At 38.0% G+C, this 19525-nt stretch overlaps 1 protein-coding gene across 30 annotated transcripts in view; it reads right to left on the bottom strand.

Annotated features, from left to right (window-relative positions):
* Positions 1–19525, bottom strand: part of PBRM1 (polybromo 1) — a 105402-nt gene that overhangs the window by 40652 nt on the left and 45225 nt on the right. For all 30 annotated transcript variants that reach the window (XM_067043933.1, XM_067043951.1, XM_067043934.1 and 27 more), the window contains 4 exons: positions 18402–18678; positions 15906–16011; positions 12025–12667; positions 8413–8624 (listed from right to left, as the gene is read on the bottom strand). In XM_067043933.1, the coding sequence (XP_066900034.1) occupies positions 8413–8624; positions 12025–12667; positions 15906–16011; positions 18402–18678 (1238 nt within the window). The remainder of the gene's footprint in view (positions 1–8412; positions 8625–12024; positions 12668–15905; positions 16012–18401; positions 18679–19525) is intronic.

The following is a 19525-nucleotide window of genomic DNA, read 5'->3' as shown; positions in this document are numbered from 1 at the left end:
TGGCTGTGTTGGGTCTTAGTTGCGGCACGTGGGATCTTTAGTTGTGGCAAAAGTTGCAGCATGTGGGATCCTTTAGTTGCAGCATGCAGAACCGTTAGTTGGGGCATCTTTTTAGTTGTAGCATGTGGGATATATTTTAGTTGCGGCATGCGGAATCTTCAGTTGCGGCATGTAGGATCTTTAGTTGCGACATGCGAACTCTTAGTTGCGGCATGTGAGATCTAGTTCTCTGACTAGGGGTTGAACCCAGGCTCCCTACATTCGGAGTCCAGAGTCTTAGCCACTGGAACTGGACCAGGGAAGTCCCTAAACAAAACTTTTTAATGGCTCCCATACAAACCATTATTTGCAAACACCATAGGTTTTTTTCAGGAAAAAGCTTTGCCCACGTCTTTGATTATTTCCTTAGGATAATTTTCCATAAATGGAAGAGCTGGAAATAAGCATGTTAAACGTTTTTAAAATGCATATTCCAAACTGATGCCCAAAAGTCTATACCAACTTAAGTCCTTCACTCTTTGGCTACAAGGGGTGGGGGTCTGTTTCTCCATTCCCTCTCCAATACTGGTATTATAATTTTTTTTTAAAGTTTTGCCATTTTTGGTGGAAAATGTTATCTAGCAGTTGATTAATCAAATTAATCCCTGTGACATACGAAGCATATTCACAAGGTTCTTGAGAATTTTATACCAGCAGGAACACTGTCAACAGGCCTGAAACAGACAGAAAGAGTACAAAATGAAAGAGGGCTGTTAAACCCCCCAAATTCTAGAGACAAGAAACAGGCTGATAAAACAACTCAGCTGCAGACATGTGTTACCTTTCATGAAAAAAGATGATTCAGAGGGCAAAGTGTGGAGCCATAGAGAACTAATTCCATGCCCTGAAGCCTAATGGAGTCTGCCTGCCCGGATCTTGAAACTGCTTGGAATTGATGACTCTTTTTTTTTCTTTCCATTTCTCCGTTTTTGAATGGGAATGTCCCTGTTATCCTATGCATGTTCCATCACTATATTGTAGGAGCAGAGAACTTGTTTTTTCACTTTCACAGGTTCAGAGATGAAGAGAAATTGTGTTTCAGGATGGATCATACCCAGAGCCTCACTCATACACCTAGTTTAGACAATTTAAATAATGAGATTTGGGACTTTCGAGTTGATGGTATGTAGATTAGATTTTGGTAGCCGGTAGAGGGGTTGTTACAGTAACAAGTACCTAAAAAAATATGAAAGTGACTCTGGAATTGAATAGTAAGCAGAGACTGGAAGAATTTTGAGGAACATGACAGAAAAAGCCTAGGTTGCCTTGAATAGACTGTTAGAGAAATGTACATTAAAGACTTGGCATTGAAGGCTCAGAAGAAAATGAAGAAAATGTTATTAGAAAGTGGAGGAAATGGGTCCTTGTTATATAGTGGAAGAAAGCTTAGCAGAACTGTGTTCTTCAGTTATGTGGATTCTAGGCCACCTGAGCTGATCTTTTAGATATCTTTTTCTTTATCTGTTGTTGTTCTATTTCCTTGGAGATTTCTTCAACTTTATCTTCTAATCCTTCTGTTTCCCTTCTGCTATCTTTGAAACAATTTTTAAGTGAATAAATTTGATATATAACTGTGTAAATTTTTAAAAATATTTATTTATTTAGGTCGTGCCGGGTCTTAGTTGAGGCACATGGATCTTCATTGCGGCATGTGGACTTCTTAGTTATGGAATGCATGCAGGATCTAGTTCCCTGACCAGGGATCGAACCTGGGCCCCCTGCATTGGGGGTGCGGAGTCTTACCCACTGGACACCAGGGAAGTCCCACATTGTGTAAATTTAAGGTGTACAACATGTTACTTTGATCTATTTATATACTGTTGCCATTGCAGCAGTTTAACACACTACATAACTATAGGACAATATTGTTGTCTATATCTACTGTACTCTGCATTGGATCTCTATAGCTTATTTACTACTCTTTGTAAGTTTGTTCTGTTAAACAACATCAATCTCATCTCCCAACCCCAATCTCTGCTATCATTTTTTTTTTTTAAAAGCTTGAGATATAATTAATACACCATACAATTCACCTATTTAAAGTGCACACTTCAGCACTTCCATAGTGGTGCAGTGGTTAAGAATGTATCTGCCAATGCAGGGGACACAGGTTCAATCCCTGGTCCGGGAAGATCCCACATGCCACGGAGCAACTAAGCCCGTGCGCCACGACTACTGAGCCCGTGGGCCACAACTACTGAAGCCTGTGTGCTTAGAGCCCATGCTCCACAACAAACAGAATCCCCCGCGATGAGAAGCCCGCACACCACAACGAAGAGTAGGCCCTGCTCACAGCAACCAGAGAAAGCCCACGTGCAGCAACAAAGACCCAACACAGCCAAAAATTAATTAATGTTTTAAAAAGTACACAATTCAATGGTTTTTTTTTTGTTTGTTTGTTTGTTGTTTTTTTTTTTTTTTGTGGTATGCGGGCCTCTCACTGTTGTGGCCTCTCCCATTGCGGAGCACAGGCTCCGGGCGCGCAGGCTCAGCGGCCATGGCTCACGGGCCCAGCTGCTCCGCGACATGTGGGATCTCCCCGGACGGGGGCACGAACCTGTGTCCCCTGCATCGGCAGGCGGATTCTCAACCACTGCGCCACCAGGGAAGCCCCAATTCAATGGTTTTTGATATACTACATTTTAAAAAATTGTGGTAAGATATATATCACATAAAATTCACCATTTTTGGACAATTTTTTAAAAATAAATTTATTTTTGGCTGCGTTGGGTCTTTGTTGCTGCACATGGGCTTTCTCTAGTTACAGCGAGTAGGGGCTACTCTTCGTTGCATCGTTGCAGTGCGCAGGCTTCTCAACGTGGTGGCTTCTCTTGTTGTGGAGCAGGGGCTCTAGGCACGTGGGCTTCAGTAGTTGTGGCTCACGGGCCCTAGAGCACAGGGTCAGTAGTTGTGGTACACGGGTTTAGCTGCTCCACGGCATGTGGGATCTTCACTGACCAGGGCTTGAACCCGTGTCCCCTGCACTGGCAGGCAGATTCTTAACCACTGCGCCATCAGGGAAGCCCTGGACAATTTTTAAGTGTATAATTCAGTGGCATTAATTATATTCACAATGTTGTGTAACCATAACCACTATTTCCAAAACTTTTTCTTTACTCTAAACAGAAACTCTGTAACCATTAAATAATAATAACTCCTTATCTTTCTTCCCCACAGCCTGGTAACCTTTAATCTACTTTGTCTCTCCATGAATTTGGTGTTCTAGGTACCTCATATATGTGAAATCACATAGCATCTGTCCTTTTGTGTCTGGCTTATTTCAGATTGCATAATATTTTCAAGGTTCATCCACCTTGTAGTATGTGTCAGAACTTCTTTACTTTTTATGGCTGAATAATATTCCACTGTACGTAAATACTGCATTTTGTTTATCCATTCATCTGTGATGGATACCTGGGTTGTTTCTGTCTTTTGGCTATTATGAATAATGCTGCTATGAACATTGGTATACAAGTATCTGCTTGGGTCCCTGGTTTCAGTTCTTTTGGATATATACCTAGGAGCAGAAATAATTGATCATATAGTAATTAGATGTTTAGCTTTTAAACAAATTGCCAAACTGTTTTCCATAGCGGCTGCACCACTTTACACTCCCACCAGCAAGTTATGAGGGTTCCAATTTCTCCACATATTCACCAACACTTTGTATCTTTTTTTTTTCCATAAGAGTTATCCTAAAGGGTGTGAAGTGGTATCTCACGGTAATTTTCATTTTCATTCCCCTAATGACTAATGATGTTGAACATTAATTTTCATGTGCTTATGATCATTTCTATAATTTCTTTGAGGATATATCTATTCAAATCTTTTGCCCACTTTTGAATTGTGTTGTTTGGTTGTTGCTGAATTGTAGGAGTCTTTTGCATATTCTGGATACTAGACCATTATCAGATGTAATGATTTGTGAATATTTTCTTTAACTCTGTGGGTTTGCCATATTTTTAATTTCCAAGAAATTTTCTGTTCTGCAAATGTTCATTTTTTATGGCTTTCTGTTCTTTTTTTATGGATGCAGTAGCTTGTCATCTCTCTGAAGGTCCAGTTAGTTGGTTTCTTAAAAAATTTTCTCCTGCTGCCTTCAATTTTTTTGTTTCCTCCAAGGTCCATTTTTTTTGTTTTGCTCTCTATCTTAACATCTTAGAGAGCTTTCTCTTAAATATTTGGTCCCATTTAAATAAATATCTGCTTCAATTTAAAAGTAAAACACTTCAGGGACTGGTGGTCCAGTGGTTAAGATGTTGTGCTTCCAGTGCAGGGGGCGTGGGTCTGACCCTGGTCTGGGAACTAAGATCCCACATGCTGTGTGGTGCAGCCAAGAAAAAAAAAAAAAGAAACAAAAGTAAAACGCTTTAAAAAGCTGACTGGAAGCTCTCCATGCATACAAAGAGCTGGATGGATTTCATTGAGGACCAGATGTTATCTTTAGATCCCCACTGCCTGGTCCACTTCTCAAGAGAAGAATCTTCTGTCTCAAAATTAAAAACCTGGGACTTGTCTGGTGGCACAGTGGTTAAGAATCCGCCTGCCAATGCAGGGGACACAGGTTCGAGCCCTGGTCTGGGAAGATCCCACGTGCCGTGGAGCAGCTAAGCCCATGTGCCACAGCTACTGAGCCTGCGCTCTAGAGCCTGCAAGCCACAGCTACTGAGCCCACGTGCCACAACTACTGAAGGCCGCACACCTAGAGCCCATGCTCTGCAACAAGAAAAGGCACCTCAACAAGAAGCCCATGCACAGCAACAAAGAGTAGCTCTCCCTTACCGCAACTAGACAAAGCCCGCGCGCAACAGTAAGACCCAACACAGCCAAAAATAAATTTTAAAAAAGGAACAAACTTGGTATGATTTCAATCCTTTAAAATTTTTAAAACTTTTATGACCCAGTACATGGTCCATTCTAGACAATGTACACTCTACAAGAATGTGTATTCTGCAGTCATTGGGTATAGTGTTTTACATGTCAGTCAAGTCAAGCTGGTTGACAGTCCTTGTCCTAGAGCTCAGGTTGCTGTAAGAACACCCACCATAAATGAGGTGGCTTAAACAACAAACATCCATTTCTCACAGTTCTGGAGGCAGATTTGGTGTCTGGTGAGGGTCCACTTCCTGGTTCATAAACAGTTGTCTTCTCACTCTTCATCCCCTTACAATGGCACCAATTCCACTGTAGTGGCTCCACTCCCATGACTGCATCCAAACCTAATTACATCCTAAAGGCCCCATCTCCAAATACCAACATACTGGAGGCTACAACATATGAATTTTGGTGGGAGACACAACATTCAGTCTATAGCAATCTTATTTAAGTCATACTTTTGCTGATTTTTGGTCTAGTTAGTCTGTCATTTGCTGAGAAAGGTGTATTGAAACTATAACTGTTAACTTTCTCTTCAATTCTGTCAGTTTTTGCTTCATGTATTTTGGAGCTCCACTGTAAGGTGCATACACATTTGTAAGTATTATACGTTCTTGACCCTTTTAACATAAAATGTCCTCCTTCAACTCTAGTAATATTTCTTAAAATCTATTTGTCTGATTAATATAGTCACTCCAACTCACTATGGTTACTATTTGCATGGTATATCTTTTCCCTTTATTTTCCTTTCAACCTTTTTGTGTCCAAATCTAAATGAGTCTCTTAGACAGTATACAGTTGGATCTTACTTTTAAAATTCAGTTTGATAACCAATGCATTTTGAATGGAGTGTTTAGTCTATTCACAGTATGTAATTACTGATATGATTGAATTCAAGTCTGCCATTTGGCTATTTTTTTTGTCTTATTTTTTTTGTTCCTTTTTTCCTCCTTTACTGCCCTCTTTTGTGTTAAGCAAGTATTTCTGGCACATCATTTTAATTCCTGTGTTGACTTTTTCTCTTTGCTGTTACTGGCATTACAATACGCATCTTTAACTTGTCACCATCTATTTCAGGTTAACAGTTACTTAGTTTCATTCAATATTGCAACTTTGCTCCAATACGGCTCCATTCCTTTGTGCTAGTTGTGTCACATATATACTTCCATTAACGTTATAAAGTTAACAATAGTGTTATTATTCCTTTAATCAATCTAATGTTTTTAAAGAAATTAAGTGAAAAAGATACAGACACAGTCTTTTATATTTACCCACATATTTACCATTTCCAATACTCTTCAGTCCTTCTTACAGATCTGAGTTACTACCTGGTGGTATTTTCTTTTGGCCTGAAGCTCATCCTTCAGTATTTCTTATAGGGAAGATCTACCAGCACTGAACTCTCTCAATTTTTGTTAATCTGGGAATGACTTATTTCAGCTTCACTCTTAAAAGATAGGTTCGTTCACTGGATGCACAATCCTTGGTTCAGTTTTCTTCCCCTTTTAGCATTTTGAAATCATTCTACTGCTTTCTGGCCTCCATTATTTCTTATGAGTCATTATCATATTATTGGTTTTTTGGACATGATGAGTCATTTTTCTGCTTTTAAGACTTTCTTTCGGCAGTTTGATCACGACATACCTAGATGTGATTCCCTTTCTGTTTTCTTACATGTTCTTGGAGCTGTAGGTTAATGTTTTACATCAAATTTGAGAAGTTTTCAGCCATTATGTCTTCAAATATTTTTCTTCCCCTTTCTTTCTCTCCTGAGATTCCCATTATAAGTATACTAGGACACATGGCATGAGGGGTTGCTATAAGTCTGCATAGCTAAAGCTCAGCCAGTGATTTAGGTGAAGACTATATTCAAGCACCTCAAACCTGTAAGGATCCACCCTCTGCTGAATGATCTGCATGTGGCTTGGGGGATACATTCAAAGTTGTGACCAACTTTCAAGAATCCTTCGCATTTTGCTTTTCATCAGTGTCTCGCATCTCCCCTGTACATGTGTAGTTTTCCAGTCAGCCAAGAATGTGTGGAGAGCTTAGCCCTTCTATGGTAATTTTCAGGATATTCCTCAACACACACACACACACACACACACACACACACACACACACACACACACACACACACTTCTCTCTCACCATCCTAAATCCTAAATGAGTACATTCCTTCTGGAAAAAAGCTAAATCCTAAATGAGTACATTCCTTCTGGCAAAAAGGTGCTGGTTTCTGCAGCTAGCCCTGTACTGGTAAAATCACTATTCTCACCAACCAGGTTCTTTTCTCTTCTTTTTTGCATATGCCATTGCTTATGAGAATTTGCTTCAAATCAACTTATTTTGTTCTCTTGCCTAAGGAAAAACAACTCTAAGGAGGAGATTTGATGCTAAAGACTAATATGACTCTTGGAAAGTTATATATTCTAGGTATTTATGTGAATTCTAACTTTTTCAGAAATGATTAAATTTCTAATAAAAGTTCCTACTTTCAAATATTTCTAAATTCTGGCAAGTGACTCAAAGTAACATTTTTAGGTTGATACAATTAAAATAAAAATTTCCTGGGGCTTCCCTGGTGGCGCAGTGGTTGAGAGTCCGCCTGCCGATGCAGGGGACACGGGTTCGTGCCCCGGTCCGGGAGGATCCCACATGCCGCGGAGCGGCTGGGCCCATGAGCCATGGCCGCTGAGCCTGTGCGTCCGGAGCCTGTGCTCCGCAACAGGAGAGGCCATGACAGTGAGAGGCCTGCGGTACCGCAAAAAATTTAAAAAAAAATAAATAAAAAATTTCCTCCTAGTTACGTGGTTCAACCAAAATATCATCTACTTGGGGACTTCCCTGGTGGTCCAGTGGTTAAGAATCCGCCTTCCAATGCAGGGGACACGGGTTCGATCTCCGGTCGGGGAACTAAGATCCCACATGATGTGGGGCAACTAAGCTTGCATGCGGCAGCCCACGTGCTCTGGAGCCTGTGTACCCCAACTAGAGTAAAGCCTGCACACCGCGACGAAAGATCCGGCGTGCCACAACTAAGACCCGACATAGCCATAAATAAATAAATAAATCCTTTGAAACAAAAAAATCTACTTACCTGGCTGAGTCCATATGAGGACAGCCATGCTGTTGAACAATGGGACAAAAACTTTATGCACTGCTGAGAATGCTCTCTAGCCCCAGCTGGGCCCCTTAGGTTTTTATCTACCAATAGTATTAAGAGGTATTAAGTTCCCACACTTGTGAATTAATTGACTCTGTTCTTGAAATACTAGAATAACAGCTGTGTCACTTATAACTTCCAACCTTTTCCAGTCTGATGACCAAACTGATAACGACAAAAACACTTCCCATCTTACCATGTCTGTTTTCAAAGAGCCAACACCCTGAGTCTTCATTTACACAAACAGGACTCTGCTCCACAGGTAATTATAAGACCAGCTAGGACAGAGCATAATAATGTCTCTTCATTTTAATGAAATGAAAGAAACTAACCTCGTTTTTCTTCTTCTCGTTTTAGTTTATCTTCCTCTATTTCTTTAGGTAGTTTTTCCTTTTTCTCTTTCTCCACATCATTATGTAAATGTTTTGTGGTATAGCTGAGTGCTGGTGAAAGAAGGATCTCTCCATTTTTGCAGAGTTCATCACGAATTTTAATAAAAAACTGCTGAAGTTCTACCGCATCCTCATATATTTCAGAATCTGTCCTATAATAGCATTAAGAGTATTCACTGACACACAAGCTACTTCTTTTAAACACCCTGCTTATATGTTAAAGCCTTCTATGAAATGCTTCTTTAATGCACTAATTGATATAATGGTAACTTCTGTGCAGTTCCAATAAGTTCTAATAAGGCTATCTCCTTACAATTTGTTAGAACAGAATCTGAAGTGTAATTTTACCTTGGTGAGCCTCATGCTCACCAGTTTCCTTTTCCTTAAGGCTCACTCCTTGTACAGCTCATGTAAAAGGAAAGGCCTCATACAGCTTCCTGGGGAGAAACATAGCATGTTCATTAGCTGATTTTGGCAACAGAAGTGGGTTGCCACAGTCAGGGACTATACTAAGGCTCCACACCATATTCAACACTTACTTGCATCTAATCTTTGAATTAATTTTTACTTTCTCTTAGTTAAGGGACCAACACACTGTATAAGGTATTAACAAAAGATTTAGTCCATTTTCTTCTTTTTGGATCTATATCATGGTTGCCTAGGCTGGTACAACTCCATAAATATTTGAACCTAAACTGCAAAGTCCTAAGGGCATCATAAAATGTTTACAGGCCTCAAAGTCAGTGTTCATGTTAGTTTCCCAGAAATAACTATATAATTCTGGGGAATCACCAGAGGCAACATAGTGAAAGATAGAAAAAAAATTATCTGTGTCATACTGAAAACTTTTAAAAGATTCTTTCACCATTTATAAAATAAGAGGATTGGGCAAAATGAACTTCAGAATTTAGTCTCAAAGAAATTCTATTACTATTTCTAATCCACTGTTGGTCTGAGGAAGGAAGATAATTCTATTAACCAAGAATATCAGGGTCTGAAAAATGATCCACAAAGGTAACCAGAGACAAAGACTTATTAGCAGCAGTCATGGAGACATTCTGGTCAGGCTAGTGTGGATGGTGTAGCAAGCCCAGTCAGCTGTTTGCTGATAGGAATCACTAGAGCATCAAACTTGAACGAAGCCTCCAGAATGCTTCTCACCAGCAAAGGTAAACTGGCAATCTAAAACACTGCCAATAACAACCTAAATGGATGTTTCAAGAAAGATTCTAAAAATCTTTTCAGGTTATAGAAATGCTAACACTTGCAGGAAAGCAATAAAAATAAAACTGGCCAAGGGAAGAAAACTACGACACTATTTTGATGCCTATTTTCTGAACAGAGACTTCTGAAGACTGTTCGCTTGAAATTAATTTTATAAGAGCTTACAATTTTAAGTATAAAATTAAAACTGAAAACACACTTTTGATAATACACATTACCCTGAAAGGGCAGATTCATAATTCCATCATGTGCTCAGAACAGTGTGTAATTTATAAAACTTACAAATTGTTTAGTTCTGGGTTTTTCCATTTAATATTTTCAGACCTTGGTTGACCTCGAGTAACAAACTGCAGAAAGTGAAACCGTGGATAAAAAGTCACCTTGGACTCTACCTCCTAGGCCTCAAAAACAAAAACTAACCATGTCAACAATGGGAGAAGCAAAAGAGCTCATTTCCTAGAGATACAAATCTGCTTAATTCTTAAAATAATCATGTCATCTATATAAGAAACAAAGTTGCTAGTCATCTACATAAAGAAACAAAGTTGCTAATAATCTAAGAGACAAGTCTATTTTGGAAGACTCATAGAACTAACCCCAAGATATACTGGGGGTAAGATGGGGGGCAGGGAGGAGAGGAGTGACTTTAGACTTAAGGACTATTTAAGTAAACTGTGAATAAGAATGGAACTCTAAGCTCCATGAGATCAGGGTTTGTCTGTTTTGTCCACTGGTATATACCAAGTATCCAGAACATTCTCATAACTGGTAGTCACTCAATAAACATTTGTTGAATAAATGAAAACTAACAAATAAATGAATGCAGATTTTGACTACAATATGTCCCCCCATATTTCTCTTTATTTCTATCTGAACTGTTGAAGAATAAGGACCATTTACTAAATGTGTCACTCAAGGACCTCTCCAATCTGACCCCAACTCCACGTGTCTCTTGAACACACCATATTCATTTCCTAACCCTATGCCTTTACTCATACCACTTACCTTATCTGAATCCCACACACTTTCCCATTCTTCTCTGACGTCTCATGCCTTTTTAGAACTCTAACGCAGTTCCTTTACTCCACCATCTTTTACTAAATATCAAGTTGTTAAACGTTATCTCATTCCTGGAATTATTTTTCCCTAAGCATAGGCGCTATCCCAATTGTCAGACTTCAAGCTCTTAGAGCACACAGCTCAAGTCTTATCATCCCTGGCTGTGCTCCATGACTGGCGTCTTGGTGACTGGCTCAGCACTGGCTCTCTACAGTGGGGAACAAGATGAGCCAAGCCACTTACTAGTTGTGTGACTTCGGTAATGTATTTCTCTCTGTCATGTACATCTTCGTATACAAATTAGGAAGATTATCACCTACCTAGGATGGCTATTATAAGGGTTAGAGATTATGTACATGAAGTACTTAGTGTGGTGCTTTACAAAGGGCAGGCACTCAATAGGAACATCAAACATTACTTTTAATTTTTCTTTCAAGATCCAGAGCAAACCCAGGCTTCACAGATTCCCCAGCTGGAATCACCCCATGCCCAGTGACTACAGGTCTAGCTCTCAGCATGACAAGACTATAAGCTCCAGGAAGGTAGGGTTTGTATTTTTAACTTTTTATATTCCCACCAAGTGACCCCAAGAGCATATAGAAGACACACTGTAATTGCTGAACTGAAACTGTTTTCACAGCTGAGTATGTACTATTGTCGTGTGGCAAATATACAGCACAGATCAAAACTAGAAGGGAATTTAAGTTTGATGGAAATTTAAATTTGATTTCTTCTTCTTTTAGAATATTTAATGTCTACATTAATGAATGAACTTAAAGAATGAACTTAAAAGTGACAAATCTGAGATTAAAAAGAAGCCCTTGTAGATATCTGAAATGACAATCAAATTTAAATCAGTCTAACCTCAGATCAGTATCTTAGAGCTACTTTATTTAAAGCATGCTTGCATTGAACTCAGACTTTAAAAGAAAATCATATTACTATTTCTAACTGAAAGCATTTTATCCATTAAAAACACATGTTCTATGAAAGGCTATATTTTAAAAGTTTACGTTTTTCAACAGATCTTCAATTTTGTCTCATTCCTTCCCCTCATTGGCCCTATTCTACACAATTTAGTAGTGTGCCTTCTCTCCTCCACAGACTATACTTGCTCTCTATAAGTTTTGGCTAATTAAAATTCAAAATAGCACCCCATCAACTGTAATCATGTACCTATGCTGAAATAGCACATCAAAGCAAAATTCTTTCTTCTGTTTTACATTAAATGTCACACCTTCTCAAAAAGAAATGGTTTTGAAAACATACCGATTCATCCTTCTTGCCCTCTCCAATACTTCAAACATATGCTCTTGAAATAAATCGAGCCGCCTGTAGCGATTATTTTCAACATTCTTCCTAATTATGTCAAAAGTAAGAGGAGGTTTGTTTGGAAAGCTGGGATCCACAGCAGGAATTTCTGCTAGGGAATCACTGTAGCATCTTCCTTCATCATCCTGATGACTCATGACCGACACAAAAAGATTATGGATAAGCTCCTGAATCAGCAAGGTTACATTTGGGACATGAGAGTCCTCATCTCCTTCTAGGTCTCTCCGAGTTTCAAGCAGGACTTTGTGTAGGACAAGGGCATCTTTGTAGATCAAAGACTCCGGCTCATTGTATGTACAGGCATTGTTAAACATCATGACGAAGTCCTCAACCATGGAGTCTATATCTTGGTATTTGTTGGCCATCATGTGACTTCGAATTTTTTCCATGTCCATGGGTTTTTTAATGGTCAAATAGTAGTCAGGCAGCTCGGATCTGGAGGGAAGCCTCAGAAATATGGCACTGAGGCGGCGACCCCTCTTATCAGTATAGTTCTTTACAGCTTCATAGACTTCATTTAGTTTCTGCTGCATTGGAGTCATATATTTTGATTTTTTAGGAGAAATACCACTCTTCCTACCTAAAGAAAGATTTATGTTAAATGGATAAAATAAAATATATGAACCTAAATTTGTAAAAAGTTGGTAGCATAACCACAAGGAAGGGACTATTCCAAGTGATTTATAAAACACAGTAATTAGTATGTTTCTAGTGAAACATACCCTATCAACAAAGAAAGAACTAGAAAAACTGTTTTCAGTACTCGTATTTTTGGTGGGAGAGTAAGTACTATTATGTTGAAATAGTTGTGAATAAGGTAGAATAAAGGAAATAAGTAACTATGTGACACTCTAACTCCATCTCCTATGGTATCCTTGAGAACTGAGATTTTCATCAAGGGAGAAAGAGATCAAGATGTTAAAACAGAGGACACTGAATAAAAACCCTGTAGCCTTGAATCTCAACTGGGAGTATAAGTATGAACTTAAGATGTATTTTCTCTTTAAATATTAAATACACACACACAAAATTTCTTAGCTCTGTCCACTGAAAATTCTAGAAACAGTGACCAACCCAGTTGCAGTATACCCCTATTTAATTTTGAGTATAAAGACTATAGCTCTGGAATACTGATTTCAAATACTAATGTTAGTAGCTCTTTGGCAAATGGCTAATTCCTAGTCTATACAAGATGAGCCTGGTATATCTTGAAACACTAGACAGTAAAGAATCTACCAATGACTTCTTACCATGGTCAGGTCAAAAGACCACAGCAGCCAGTCTGGGACAACGTAAGTATCAACAAGAACCATAACTGCAATGGGTTATAAAACTCAGCAATATGTTTAAATCTAGTAGTTCTTAATGATAAATAAAAACAAACAAACAATGGGGTAGATGTTGCAGGACTTCAGTAAGCCAATGCATTATTTTCTTTGTATTTCATTATTTTGAAAACTGATAAATAAAAGGGGGAAAAAAATCTAGTTTTTTATCCTTTCAAAAACCAAACAATATACACAAACAAACAAAAAAACCATACCACTGGGTAACCAAACACTGGATGAGGCAACGTTTATTTATATAGAAGTATTCCAGTTAGTAAATGAGCAAGGAATGATAAAATTAAACTATCACTATCTAACAGCTCTTCAATGAATCAAGCATCAATAGCTATTAACATAATTTATAAAGAAACAACCAGATATTACGTGCCACCTGATGGAAGACATTATATCACCTCTGAAGTCACTGTCTGTGTCAAAGGGAGGGGAGAATCAAATTTAAATCTAAATCTGATTGACTACCAATTTATAGGAACTAAAAAGGACAAAAGAATGCGTGAAATTAAAGCAAAGGGACACAATTAGCAAAACCTAGACTGTGGGAAACTACAGTACAAACCCAATTTCTTCAACAAACTGCAAGAGAAAAAAAGAGAGATGGAGGGGAATTTATAGATAAGAACTATCAATCAAATGCAATGTGTGGACCTTATTTGCCAAGTTGAAACTGAATCTAACCAAGCCTTTAAAGTTAACTTCCATTTGTGAGAAATAAGGGAAATAAAGGAAAAAGTTAACTGACATCACAAGGAAGTGAACTAACTAATCCAGAACTTTGGACTGCACAAGAAAGTGACCAGGTTTCTAGAGTTAATGGCATGAGGATAAAAAAAGGAGGGGGACTGCTCTAAACTATGAGTTTAAGGACAAAATAATCAAATGTAATATACAGAACTTAATTAGATCCTGATTTGAAGAAACCAACTATAAATATACATTTGTGAGACAATCAGTAAAATTTGAAAATTTGTCAGGTATTAGATGAAACCAAGAAACTCCTAATTTTGTTAGGTGTGACAATGACTTCATGGCTATTTAAGAAAATATCTGTGTATTTTATGTTTGTTTTTGGGTTTTTTTGCAGTACGCAGGCCTCTCACTGTTTGGCCTCTCCCATTGCGGAGTACAGGCTCCAGACGTGCCGGCTCAGCGGCCATGGACCACGGGCCCAGCTGCTCCGCGGCATGTGGGATCTTCCCGGACCAGGGCACGAACCCGTGTCCCCTGCATCGGCAGGCGGACTCTCAACCACTGAGCCACCAGGGGAGCCCAATATCTGTGTATTTTAGAGATGCATAATGAACTATGTAGAAATAAAATGACATGATTGGATTTGGCTTAAAATAATTTAGAACAAAGAAAAAAGAAGGAAAAAAGGGAAGATAGGAAATAAGTATGGCAGAATCTTGATAAATGCTGAGTAACAGGTATAGACAGTTCCTATAATTTAGTTCCTATAATTCAAAACTCATATATGTTTTGAATTTTTCATAAAATTGAGAAATGAAAAAATTAACATTGCATGTTAAAATTTCCTTTCCCTGAAATTTAAAAAAAAATGTATTTATATATATTTAGATAGTTACTGTTGAAGTATCTATCTGTCATTAGTTTCCTAACTCAACTTGTAAAATGAATTCTAGTTTTAAAAGGCATTATATCCCTATAAATTAGAAGGTTTTCATTTCTGCAAAACTTCTGTATGCTTTTACAATTCCACGAAGAGATAAATGAATGCCTTGACAAAAAGGAATGATCACTTAGCAATAAATCATACCCAAAGCTACTGTAAATTCAGTTTACAGTCATTTCATATAAAAAATCAGGGTCTGTTTGTTTTTTCCCTTTTCAGCAAATATGACTCTAAAGAATATTTGACAACACCACTGTCGTTTGCTTGGTATTTATTTTACTTACATATTTTAAATAAGGCAGAAACCTCTTCTTTAGCCCAATGGTACTAATTGTTTTTGCTGTCTCTCTTCTCTCTCACAGTTTTCAACCAAACAACCATCCACAGACTACACTCAAAAGACAGCCAAGTTAACTTACAGTACAGTGGCTAGACATCTCTAACCTCTCAAATTCTGTCTAGGAGGAACTACTAGGACTCATTTTTAATTCTAGTAATCAGCAAACAAACATTAAAAAAAAAAGAAAGAAAGAAAATAAAATCTGCCACTATACTCTTCCAGGCATCACATGTAGAAAAAATATCTATTCTTCCTATTTAACGTCTACAAAATGTCCACGGCATTCAAGAAAGCAAAACCTTTGACATTATATGCTTCTATTCCTCACATGCTTTTATGTTACTTAAAATACGGAAGACAGTGCTTGAGAGGAAGCAAGAAACTCCATGCTGGAGTGCAAGTTCAATTATATTCACCAATTAATTAAATATTATTTCAGTAAATCAGCAATCTATCCTTGATGGACTGAACTGAACAATGAAGTGTAAGGCTGCCTTACTCAGTTTGAGTTTGGGAGAAGCCATGTCATCATCATCAGGCAGTGGGCCCAGCTCTTTCCTTTTATCCTTGAGTAACTTCTCCAGGATGTGTGCATCATTGTACACCTATATTTAATTACAAATAAAATTATTTTTCTAAGAAGCTTTCTACTGAAGTATATATAATATACATCCATAAAGAAGTTTTAAAAATACAAGTTAGGATAGTTGAGAACTAAAGAAATAAAGCCTGAGATCACTACAGAGCAACAAAGTCACATCTCCATGGGGTGGGCCTCAGCCTCAACTGTTTTTTTGTTTAAAGTTTTCCAGGTGACTCTAATGTGCACCCATGCAGGCTAAAGTTTGAGAACTACTGTACTAGAATCATTCCAAGTTTTTGCAGAAGTTCTGAAATATATTTACATGTGTTGTTTCTTCATAAATTTCTCTTGCACTGGACCCTCAAGGTAGCAGACTTAGCTCAATGGAAATTAAAAATTAAAAAGATCTGATACATATGTATATGTATAACTGATTCAGTTTATTGTAAAGGAAAAACTAACACACTATTGTAAAACAATTATACTCCAATAAAGATGTTAAAAAAAAAAAAAAAAAAGATCTGATAGTTGGAGAGAAACATCTCAAACATTAGAAGGGATTTAACACCAGTGTGCGTTCACAGCCTGGAATCTGATCTGTGAAAAGCAACAATCCCTGCTGAGGCTCTCTCTCTGTGAAGACTGGGCCAAAGGTGGTAACACAGAGCCAAGGACAAGGTTACGCACCCAATTGTTTCGCCCCCATAGCTGCCTCCTCCCACTCCCCCCACAAAGGCTCTCCTCCCTGACTGCCCCCAGAGCAGAGGGGCTGAGAGAATAACTGACCTCTCTTCTTTGACAACCTCTCTTAAGGGTGGCTTTTTTCTTTATCAGTGGCAGACAAGTGGCACATTGGCCAATGACACTGAGGACAGTGTAAACCCCTATGACAGAAGAGAACCATTTCTTTGATCACAAGCACCCTCAGTGCCTACTTTATTTTCTATTGAAATCTAACAGTATAAGAAAGGAAATATACAATTTGAAAATGTACTTTTATTTCTGGGAGATTTAAAGTAGATAAAGAAAACTCAGAAAAGATCTATGTACCCCCAATACATGTTCACGGCAGCATTATTTACAATAGCCAAGATAAGGAAATAATCTAAGCATCCATCAATGGATGAATGGATAAAGAAAATGTCACACGCACACAGGAATATTATTCAGCCATAAAAAAATGAAATCTCGCCATTTGCGACAAGGTGGATGAATCTTGAGGGCATTATGCTAAGTGAAATAAGTTAAGATGGAGAAAGACAAATACTGTATGATCTCACTTATATGGAATCTAAAAACACTCCACCCCCCAAAAAAACCCAAGCTCATAGATATGGAGAACAGATTGGTGGCTGCCTGAGGTGGGGGTGGGGGACGGGCAAAATGAATGAAGGAGGTCAAAGGTACAAACTTCCAGTTATAAAATAAATAAGTCATGGGGATGTAATGTACGGTGACTATAGTTAATACTACTGTATTGCATATTTGAAAGTTGCTAAGAGAATAGATCTCAAAAGTTCTTATCACAAAAAAAATTTGTAACTACATATGGTGATGGATGTTAACTAGACTTACTGCAATGATCATTTTGCAATATATATAAATATCAAATCTCTATGTTGTACACTTGAAACATGTCACTTATACTTCAATTTAAAAAATTAAATAAAGGACATGAAATAGAAAAAAAAATATGAAAGGAAGAATGTATCTTAGCTTTACTGACAAAGAACTGAAAATCAAGATGCTTCATAACAAAATCAATTATTCAAAGGTGTATTACTGGGAATATCCTGATATTTATATAATTATACAATTTTCTGGACTATCCTTAGAGAAGTATAGCTACTGAGGATAATAGTAATAATGAAGATGAAAGATTTTATTGTCCTTGGCTTTCATTTGAGTGTTTGAATACCAGGCACTGTGCTACATGCTCTGTAAATATTATCTCATTTAAATCCTATAATAACCCTGATGCAAGTAAGGCTATTATCTCCACTTTACAGATGAGGCTCAGAAAAGATAATTTACTTACACAGGGATTGGCAAAGCAGGATTCAAATCTAGGATGTCAGATTACACTTGATGCTCTGAATCCATGGATATGGAACCCATGGGATTCGCAGGGTCGACTGTACTATGCCATTTTATATAAGAGACTTGAGCATCTGTGGATTTTGGTATCTGCAGGGGTCCCGGAAGCAATTCCCCACCCCTGATACTGAGGGACAACTGTACAGAGTATAAACCTGTAACCTTTATAGTGTCCTGCCTCCCATTCTAAATAATTAAGAAAAGACAAAATATTAAGCTAGTCACTGAGAAGAGCAACCTAAGTTAGGCCTCTAGACCTGGTCTCTCAAGATCAAAAGAAAATGTACCTACTCCAGGATTCCCACACGTCCTCACCTGGGAGCCCTCCTCGTTGTAGTGCCTGGCATTCCGGAACATCAGCTTCATGTCTTCTATCATTCCCTCTTCCCCTGCATATTTGTCATTGCGGATGTTATGTTCAATTATTTTCAAGTCCATTGGCTCCAAGATGATTTTATAATAATCAGGATAGTCCTTTTTGGATGGTTTAACCATAAATAGATCACAAAGTCTTCTGCCTGAACCTGGCTCACGAGCTTCAAGAACAACATTGAACAAGATTTTCATTCGCTGCTTTCTAATGTTCTTTTTACTGTTGAGGGGGGAGGGAGAAAAGGGGGAAAATGAGAACAGGTTCAGTTTTCTTGATATAAGGATGAACACCAAATAAAACAAATTAATCTTGTGGGCAGGTGCTTCATAATGTATTGATTATGTATGGCACAAACACAGTAAACATGCTGGAAGCTATAAGCAAATATTAGGAAATTTTTCAAAATAGTTAAAACACAGTGACTCTGGCAGGAGCACCCCCCAAGAACACCAGACAAACGTGTTTAGAATATTTAGGAAATGCAATGCTTGAAAAAAGATCTTGTCTAATGCCAAAGAAAATGAAATTCTGTTATCAACTGAAATATATTTTTTAAGAACAGAGCAAAAGTGGAATAAAACTGCTGATTCCTTACTAACAGTTCTCCCTTAAACAAACAAACACAAAGAGAAGTGTCCCATCTCCTATGACAACCACTCCTGAACACCTGCATATCCTGAGGGGATGATGTGAGAGCAAGAACTCTCTCAGTCCAGGACTTTAGCAAGTGAATAATAAAAGGGGAATGCAGGACAAAGCTCCAACATCACAGAGCTCTACATTTGAGCAGAGATTAGAACACAGATGACTTTAGACTTCAAGAAGGCTCTAAAGAAAAATTTCAGAACCTGAATTTGATATCACAGAATTTGGTAACTGGTCTAATAACTGAAATTTACTGCTTTAGGACTTGTAACACTTATAGTATCCTTTCTCCATTTGTATCATTCACTTCAAGAGAGTGATATGTAACTGGTTTCCACCCTCAAAGACAAGCAAAACTTTTGTCATTAGAGTCAAACAATCTTCTCTGAACTAATCCAGTTTTGTTATTTTGTTTACATTT

Source organism: Kogia breviceps, chromosome 10 (genome assembly GCF_026419965.1).
Source record: "Kogia breviceps isolate mKogBre1 chromosome 10, mKogBre1 haplotype 1, whole genome shotgun sequence".
Taxonomy (NCBI): Eukaryota; Metazoa; Chordata; class Mammalia; order Artiodactyla; family Physeteridae; genus Kogia; species Kogia breviceps.
This window is presented reverse-complemented; position numbering and strand designations above follow the sequence as displayed.